Source organism: Chelonoidis abingdonii, chromosome 6 (genome assembly GCF_003597395.2).
Source record: "Chelonoidis abingdonii isolate Lonesome George chromosome 6, CheloAbing_2.0, whole genome shotgun sequence".
NCBI classification, from domain to species: domain Eukaryota; kingdom Metazoa; phylum Chordata; order Testudines; family Testudinidae; genus Chelonoidis; species Chelonoidis abingdonii.
In genome coordinates this window covers 26,573,508-26,583,483 of record NC_133774.1, presented here as the reverse complement: position 1 = coordinate 26,583,483, position 9,976 = coordinate 26,573,508, and the positions used below count along the sequence as shown (strand labels likewise).

Below are 9,976 nucleotides of genomic sequence, written 5' to 3'. Positions count from 1 at the left end.
CCTTATAGACTAACAGACGTTTTGGAGCATGAGCTTTTGTGGGTGAATACCCACTTCGTCGGATGCAACTGATGAAGTGGATATTCACCCACGAAAGCTCATGCTCCAAAACGTCTGTTAGTCTATAAGGTGCCACAGGATTCTTTGCTGCTTTTATTTTACTTTGGTGTGGATCTTGTCAAAAGCTTTCTGAAAGTCCAAGGACACTATATCAACTGGATCATCCATGTCCACATGCTTGTTGACACCCTCAAAGAATTCTAATAGATTGACGAGGCACGACTTCCCTTTACAAAATCCATGTTGACTCTTCTCCAACAAATCATGTTCATCTGTGTGTTTAATAATCCTGTTCTTTACTATAGTTTCAACCAATTGCCTGCTATTAAAGTTAGTCTGTAATTGCCAACATTAGCTCCAGAACCTTTTTTTAAAAAATTGCCATTACATGAGCTATCCTCCAGTCATCTGGTATAGAAGCTGATTTCAGTGATAGGTTATGTATCCCAGTCAGTAGTTTTGCACTTTCATATTTTAGTTCCTTCAGAACTCTTGGATGAATACCATCTGGTCCGTCCTGCTGACTTACCAATGTTTAATTTATCAATTTGTTCCCAAACCGCCTCTCTTGACACCTCAGTCTAGGACAGTTCCTCAGTTATGCCTAAAAAGAATGGCTCACCCGTAGCTCAGGTTCAAAGATATATGAAAAAGTTTGAGAACCAATGAAAAAGGCAGCTACTTGAGTCTAATCTATAACATTTGCAACCCTAGGCTGACTTTGTCCCTGCAAAGCTACATATTCCTGTGATGACAAATTACTCAGTTGACAACTGAGCTAATTTCTGCTGAAACGCCAACTCTGAATTGCTCTCAGCTGCTTTCTTCAGTGCATGGCTATGGTAAAAGAAAAGTTTTTGGCTTCTGCAAATGTGAGCAGCATGGAAGAAAAACCACATACTCTACTGCTTTGCAACTCTTGAAGTCACTTACACCTGTGCAAAGTGAATATAAATTGGGTATAAAACTACCAAATCAGACTAGTATCTTTCTACTCTGAATTTGTACAGGTGTAAATGAATCCACATGGTCTTCTGGGGCCTGATACTCCACTGCTTTGCACCATGTGCTTTCAACTACCCTACAGTAAATTATTTCCCTCAAACTTCACCAGCAGAGTTCATGGCATCTTTTCATTTGTTAATCAGAGAACTCATTTTTGGTTGTTAATTCTGTTTTTACTTACTTCTAACCAGAAATATGACTAGGAATTTTCACAATCCATATATGTTTTATTATTGTCAGAAGTACATTTTGTTACTGAGGAGTTGCACAGAGTCAAGAATATTAAGTATTCAATAAAAATTGAGTCATTCACTGAGATAAATCATAATTTTTGTTTTAAAGTTGCATCCATTATCTCTATAAGGAAAACAACCAACAATTATTTTTTAACACATTCTATAACACAACCATTAAGACAAACTTAATATCATTTATATTTAAGTAGATTTTCTCATGAAGTTACTAAATTGGAATCTTACTGTCTTTTGGAGTCAAAAAAATTTATGTAAGTGTCGGATGAAGGGATTTTAGCTCTTTTCAGTCCTTTTAAAATCTCTCCCCTTTGCATCTGCACTTCAGTGGTTGGTTTGGATGCAGTCAGAGTTATTTTGCAGTTATTTTCAATGATTGTATGCATTGTATTTTCTACAGGCAAGCTCAAAAGATACTGAGTACCTGTATACAGCAATATACCACCGTCTTGTTGCACTGCAAAGCTTTGCTGAGCAAGAATTGGATGCAAATCAGGTTGACACAGAGCCAGAAACAGCCTTTCATTCATTAAACTGTGATAGTGGTGATGATGATGATGAAGATGAAACAATAACTCAAGTGAGCAGCAGTGAATCAGGTAAGCAGAGCTTTTCCCGAGACTTTTGTGCTCCTTTGAACTTCACTTGGTGCCCTGAGAATCCCATTTCTACCCCTTTTATTAACCTCTACTTTCCATCCAAGTGCCTATGTTATGGTGACCCTCTCTCCAGCACTGAAGTAGGGTTTTATTATTTTGACAGGCTTGTGTCAACAGTGTCAAATTATTTTAAAATAAATAATCAGAGTAGTCTTTTGACAGAGGAATGAATGTCAGGATATCTGGGTTAAAAATTTTCAAGCTTAAAGTTAAGGCTCCTGGATATCTCAGTTGAAATAGTCTATAGTGCTGCATTCAATTTCCACTTACTTCATTGGAAGTTGAGTCCACTTATACCAGTGCTACATACAGCTTGTGGAAGTTAGTCTACCTGAACTATAAAAATGGTCATTTGAACCAAACTTATGTAATGTCTGATTTCTTTTAAACATCAACCTATGCTGACAGACTGTAACAGTCAGTCATTTATGGATGGTAAAACTGGTTGACAATGTAAGCACCAGGAGATTTTATACTGTTACAGGACATTAACAACTTTGATAAAGTGATAGATTCTGTCTACCAGCAGATTTATGGGGCTAGACACCCTGCCCAGGTGTAATCTGCTTTCACCAGTGGAACAAACACTACAAACACCACTGGTGAAGAGGCTACCTAAAGCAGGGTGTATTTGAGTAAGATGCTCACAAATCCCACTCCAGCACAGCCCATAAAGTGGCTGGGGTCAAGGGACTCTAGAGATACAGTGGCCAGAGCTGAAAGTTGCCTTTCCTTAGTGGAAGGAAGGCATTATGCTGCCCAAATGGGGAGATTCACCCCAGGAGAGCTGCCATTGTGCATGTAGGGGTTCTAAATTGCAAATACATCTTCTCTCAGGACGTCTGAATTATCATCAGCCACGTGACACTTCTCCTTCCAGTGGAGCTGCAGACTGTTCCCTTTTAGTTTTTAAAAACTCTCCAGCAAGGATCAAATGACATACAAATAACAGTTTTGAGTGACTGTTTACTTTAGGAAACAAACACGCTCTTTTTTCCTGTTAGCAAAAATATGACAGTTTACAATACTTGTTCCCATAATCATTTGTTGTATCTCTATAATATTCAGTTCACAGAACAAAACATGCCATTATTGGGTGGGGTGAGTGGAAGAGGCAGTTGGGGAAGGAAGCATGTGGGATAGGGCTGGGGAAGAGAAGGAGATGGGGAGGGGAGCAGGAGCACGGCATCCCCTTGGCAGCAGCTGGGGCTCCCCTGTTAAGCAGGCCCATCAACCCCACCCCGGTGAGCCCAACCCCTCCTGGACCTGGACCACCCTAACGAGACCCCCACATGTGGACCCACACCCCACTGATCCCCAATCAGATGCATCCAGACCCATACCTCCCCCAGCACCTGGACCCCCCTCCACTGAGCCCCAACCACCTTCATCTGGACCCAATTGTAGAGTCCCATTGCCCCTGCACCCAGAATCCCCCCTCCCCCAATGATCCCTTGTGCATCCATTTTCCCCCAGTGAGCTCCCTGCACCCAGATTGCCCCACACAGAACCCTCTTACCCATACCTGGATCCCCCTAACTCAGCCCCTCCACATTTGGATCCTGCTGGAATGAGCCTGCCTGCTCACACCTAGTGCAGATAGGCAGGCCCCGGGGTGTTCTGAGGCAGGCCCAGCCCTTGCGGTGTATCTCGGTTAGGGCAACCTCACCATCAAATCCCTGATCTCCCACCTCCGTGCAGGGGCGGGCGGTGACGCAGGGTGATCTCCCACCTCCATGCAGCCAGCAGCCTGTGCTCCCCACTGCCATGTTGGAGCCTTCACATTTTACTGCTGGGGGCATTCTGTGCCTAAAAATTTAAAAATTCAGCGCCAAAAAAGAAAAAAAAAATTACATAATCACACCAATTTCAATTATTTTGATGATAATTTATTTCAAAATATCTGTCAGTAAGTATGTCTGTAACAATACAGACCCACAAAAAATTTTCCCCAGGAATAAAGAGTTAAAGAACCCGCTATGACAACCCTGTGCCTGTTTCTCTGCCCCCTTTCCCACTCCAGAGTCCAGCCAGGAGACCAGACACCCACAACCACCTCTCCCCCCTGAACCCAGCTATGGCCCCCACAGCCCAGATACCTGCATCTCCTTCCTCCAAGAACCCAGCCATGGGCCCCTCCTGGTTCAGACACTCACCCCTCTCTCCCTAGAGCCCAGGTATCCAGAGGGAGAAACAGCCTGATGCTCGGTCCCACAGGCTTGCATGGAGTTTCCTGTGTGCCACCCTCTCCTTCCCTCAGGGCATGCTGGGAACTGCTGCTGCCAGGAACCCTCTAGCTCCCTCCCCTTCCCTCTCAGCAGTGTCTTGTGTGTGTGTGAGCTGGGCTCTGCCGAATCCAGCAGACCCTAGTTGCGGCTAGCAGCACTGCAGCCCATTTCTGTGGGGAAAAGGAAGTTCTGCACACATTAATTTCTGCAAAATCCCCCCCCCCAATGACATTTATTTATTGACAAATAAAATTTGCAGAATTTTATAATATTGTGTGCAAAATTTTTAATTTTTTGGTGTAGAATTCCCTCAAGAGCAGAGTGTCTACTCTTTGGTCAGATGCACTTTTTCCCAGTAGCTCTCCCTCAGCTGCTTTTCATGTCTTACCAGCCTGGAGAAAGCCCTCCTCTCCTCTGCCAGCTGAGTCATTTGCATTCTCACAGACAGCTGCTGCCTGGAAGTTTCCTGGATAAAACTCCTTGGCTATCACAGGCATGGTAGCTGCATCTCGATTTAAAGAGACAGTTATTTGCCACAAGCATATCAGGACCAACGTCCTGGAAAACTGGGACCTGGGTTGGGGTACCCTCCATCACCCTTTTCTCTATCCCCAAGAGGTCGGCTGTGTGACTGCTCCCCTCCAAAAGGTCAGTTACTCAGTTTCCTCTCTGAACCTAAGTCTCAGGATGCATGCCTGTGTCCACTCTGTCCTGGGCATCCTCTCCCAAGTGACCAGTGAGGAGACATTCTCCCACTATTCTTTCCCGAGTTTCCTTCTTTGCCCCCCCCCCCGCCTCTGGACACTCTTTCTATGCTCTCTAGAGCAGGATCTATCCCTTGTTCAGCTGCAATGTGCTGGCAGCTAACCCCCAGACAGTTTTCTCAATGACGGGCACTCCACCCTTCTCCCTTCCTGAGGAGGTGTTGCCTTCAGCTGCAGTGCAGAGCCTGTCTCAATCTCTTCCACTCTTGGAAGCATACTGCTTCCACCTGCTGCAGAGTAATCAAAGAGATTTTTCTCCCTTTCCTTCGGCAGTTCCTGGGACTACACTATTTCCCTCTGGGGTTCCAGCATAATGTTTCTTCTTGCTGTGGGCAAATGCCTTAACAGCTGAGCTATGTGGAAAAAATCATTCCCACTAAGTATGTCAACCGAGAGATCTTCCATTACCCCCACAGTCAAAACACTTTCCAAATCTTCCCACTCCAGTGAATTGTAGCTAGTGGCACAGGGAATCTGGTTCCACCCACATCTACAATTTCTGCCATTTAACCAGGTAATATGTTGGCATTTGGTGCTACACTCTGATTAACCAGAGAAATCTGTTCCCCTGTATGCTTCCACCCTAAGCATTCCCTGTCATTAATTCTGACAACATTAACATGCTCCATGTCTAACTGTGCAGAGACTAGTCTCACAAAACCAATATGGTAAGTCTCAGGTGCCTGAGAAATTCCTGTGATGATCGTAATGGTCCCTTCTGACCTTAAAGTCTATGAGACAGCAGCATTAACTATTTGTTGTCTGCGTCCTCCCAGCACAGGGCATTTATTCCTCAGGTGAGCAGTTGAATTACAATGATAGAACCTTTTGGGCTTTTCTGGTTTCACAGGAGATTTGAGATAGGGATTAGAAGAATGATTTTGGGGAGATGAGTGCCCAGCCTCCCAGCCACTCTCCTTTTTTCCAGGGGTAAAACAGGTACACTGCTTCCCACCAAGTTTTATCCCCTCTTTCTGTGGTTGCTCTCAATAAATATCTGGGTCTTCTCAAAGACATCAGCTAGCATGCCACTTTATCCACAGTTTTCACATTTTTGTCCCATAGACTCTGTTTCACTTCATCTTTACATATGTTTAGGAGGTCCTCCGGAGCAACAAGGTCAAACGTTTCTTCAAAGCTTTCAACCCCTTTTCCCCTCACTCATTATCCCATCAGATCTTTCATGCTGTTTACATATTCCCCATTACTCACATCAGCATTTCTCTTAAGATTCCTAATTTTTACCCTCTGTGTTCCAGGGATAACCTGAAATAATTTCAAAACTGTTTCTTTGAATTTACAATAATCTAAAGCATCCTGAGCTTGCACTTCATTGAATATATTCAGAGCTTTACCAGCAGCAGAGAATCCTGTGGCACCTTATAGACTAACAGACGTTTTGGAGCGTGAGCTTTCGTGGTTGAATACCCACTTCGTCTGGTATTCACCCACGAAAGCTCACGCTCCAAAACGTCTGTTAGTCTATAAGGTGCCACAGGATTCTCTGCTGCTTTTACAGATCCAGACTAACACGGCTACCCCTCTGAGAGCTTTACCAGTTAACTTTGCAAGCAAAGAGGGGATTTTCTTGTCCTCAGGAATCTCATTAATCACACACAGCCTCTCAAAGGCAGTAAAATATTCTGTAACATTGTCTGTCTCTTTGTATGCAGGACACAATTGTTCCCATTTATGGATTTTTGGAGAGGTGGAAATCAGTGGTGAGGGAAGGTTCTGGTTCTCCAGCAAGGCCAGTTGGTGTCTCCGCTCTTTTACCTCTTCCTCAGCTGTTTTAGCTTGCAGTTCTAAGGCCTGCTGATGGGCTAACTCCTCTGCTTGATTCTGAGTCCCTATTTCCAGTTCCTTTAGCTCCAAGATTTGCTGACGTACTTTCTCTCTCCTGCCACCTGCAGTCTGAACAGCTCTAACTGTGCAACCTGAACTGTGGGACTGCTGAGCCCTCCAAACCCACCAGCCTGGGTTGTCTCTCACAGTGTGATGTTAATATTAAACTACAAGCCTCTGTCAGGCAATGCACTTATACAGCCACCCACAGGCAGGGGCATATCTAGTTACGTGAATGATCTTCCAGCCAGTCATGAACCAGCAATAGAGAAGCCCCAGCCAATTCCCCCTAGCTCCCCAGCCTTGCATCCAAACTGTACTATCTTGCATTGGTCAGAAGCCTGGCCAGCATAAGCTCATTACCTTATTCACCACTCCCTCAGTGTGGAATGGATTTACACTAGCCTTTGTTGTCTGAACTGAGATTTCCCAAGCACTTCACCCAAAACCACACTGTTTTAGGTAAAATATAAAATCAATTTATTAAATATGAAAGGATAGATTTTAAGTTATTATAAGTAGCAGGCATAGAGATGAGAGTAGTCAAACAGACTGACCTGCAAAAGTGAGTCTGGCTGTTCCAGGGTTAGCTAGTTAAATTATATGTATATAACCAATGAATACATCATATCCAGACATTAACCTATTACTCTAAATCAAATCAGTATTTCATAATAAAGTGTGAATACTCTGAATATATTTAATTCTATTTCAGATCATTCTAGATGGATCCGCAGACAGCCTGTTGTTTGCTCATGACAGCTACCTATGATTACAGCAATACAGTTGATAGCTCATCTTGCTGAAAAATTGTAAACCATCTCAGCAGTCTTGGAGTAAGGAAATCCTATGCATTCACATGCTATGATTTTCAAGCAAAGATTAACTTTCAGGACAACATAAGCTTAATACAGCAGAAATGGACTTCAGAAGCACTTTAAGGATTCCAATCTTCATTCCTTGCGCTGGAATAGGAACGACAGGGTGGCCTCCGGTATTCAAGAAACATTACAAAGCCTTCCAATTTGGAATTAATCATATATGGAGACATTAATAACGTGATGGATTTTATATCTAATCAAGGTTCATTCATCATATTGATGGAGAGAATTGTTTAACCATCAGATAGTGATATTTCTAAAAGAAGATATATTTATTGTTTCAGTTATGTAATGTCTGTCCATAAAAAGATGCATATTATGAACACTTTAAACATCGTTTTATTGGAAAGAGCCATTGTAGTTGTTCGCTAACATTCAAGGTCCTATGCTGCAGTCTGTATTCATGCAGAACTCCTTGTGAATGAGAGTTTCATATGAATTAAGTCTACAGAAACTAACCTTTAATTAAACAAGATCTTTGTTTTGAAAATATCTCATATTGTTGGCTGGAATTAGGATACCTTTTTCAAAATGGTAAGAGATGGGTCTGATTCTGTTCCCACTACAATAAGTGAGAGTTTTGTCACCAACTACAGTTGGATCAGGATCAGGCCTCAAGTTTTAGGAAGCATCTGAAAATTCAACTGTAATGTTTTGGGGCACATCTGTTTGCACACACGAAAACTCCCTTTGCCTATACAAAATAAGTAATTGCACAGATAACTGCCTATTTGTCATGTGCAAATGGATGCACATACAATATTTCTGGAGACCTGCTACAACTTTTGCCTTAAATCGGTGAGCTAAACTACAGTTAAATATAATAACTTTTTTATTAAGTATTGGTATTCCTGAACTCTGCTTCCTTTGATGATGGAAGTCTACCAGCCATCCTAACACATAAAATAATCCAACCAGTATTAAAGGAATTGTCACGTGATGGTAGCGACCCCACCAATTACTGCCCATTGCCTACCTCTTGTCTAACGAAGCTGATTGAGAAACTAGAAGAATACTGGATCCCTCTCAGGCCACTTCATGTTAAAAAAACAGTATTTGATGCATAGTGCTCTCTGCTCTTCTTGCCAACAGAGGAAGGAAATACCCATATTCGTCTTTCTGAACCTCACTACAGCATTTAATACCATTGATTATCACATTTGTTTCCTACCATCAATGGCTGCAGATGTGAAGAAAATGCCCTGAAATGGCTCAAGTCTCTTCTTTGACCCCAAGGTTTGTTATGGCTTCTCCATCTCAAAAGATGTCACCTGCAGAGTCCACCCACGGCTCAGTCCTCCTGTTTCATTAAACATCTATATGAAGTTGTTGGGAGAAGTTGTGAAAAATGGGTTTAGGTGCCAGCACACCATGAACATTCAGCTCCACATTTATTTTAAAATCATAAACAGCACCATCTCCCAGAATTCTCAATACCTCACCAAAATTAGCACCTGCATGAAGAGCAGTTGGCTAACACTGAATCTGGGCAAGGCTCAGGTGATCCTAATAGGAAAAGGGAAATGCCACTGTAAGAGCATCTGCCCTCAAATTACAATAGGCCACTGCTTTGGGATCCTTTTGGATCCAAATTTATTGATGTCAAATGGCCATAAAAACAAAAAATGCTCTTTTTTTTTTAATCTGTGACTGACTGTAACCCTGCTGATCAGTTTCACACCTGTCAATGGAGATCCCCGCATTTCTGACTTCCAAATTTTATTATTGCAACTCATATCTAGGAACAAAATTACACATTCTGAAAAAACTTCAGCTGTTATAAAAAGCAGCAGCCCATGTGCTTAGCAAAGGTCATAGTGAGAATGTTGGCCAGGCACTCCTGTCGTAGCTTCCTACTCAGATTTGAACCTTAGCGTTCATAACCTGAGAAGCTAGCATGAACCCCTCTAAGCTTAATTACCAGCTCAGATTTGATCTCGCTGCCACCATCCCAAAAATTCCAGGGTTTTGGCTCCCCTCTTGGTCTCCCCAAACCCTTCCTGGGGACCCCCAAGACTCAGAAGCCCTGAGTCTTACCACAAAGGGAAATAACCCACTTCCCTTCCCCCTCTCTCTCCCACCCAGACTTTCCTCTCTGGGCTAACCTGAGAGTTACTGATGCAATCTCTTTACATCACAATACCAAGAAGCATGTCTCCTCTATTCCACAAAGAGACAAACCCCAAATACAAGGAAACAGAAATTGATTCTATCTCTCTTCCCCCTCATCCCTCCCACCAATTCCCTGGTGCTGCAGAGCTTACCCTCCGTAGATCTAACACA

General features: G+C 42.9%; 1 protein-coding gene across 3 annotated transcripts in view; it reads left to right on the top strand.

Annotated features, from left to right (window-relative positions):
- The window catches only part of RANBP3L (RAN binding protein 3 like), a 37,785-nt gene extending 29,600 nt beyond the window's left edge, over positions 1-8,185 (top strand). For 2 of the 3 annotated variants that reach the window (XM_032772036.2, XM_032772038.2), the window contains exons 14-15: positions 1,717-1,915; positions 6,641-7,508. In XM_032772036.2, coding sequence (XP_032627927.1) covers positions 1,717-1,915; positions 6,641-6,786 — 345 coding nt within the window. In that variant the 3' untranslated portion in view covers positions 6,787-7,508. The other variant, XM_032772037.2, reaches the window with a different exon arrangement.
- The last annotated feature ends 1,791 nt before the right edge of the window (positions 8,186-9,976 follow it).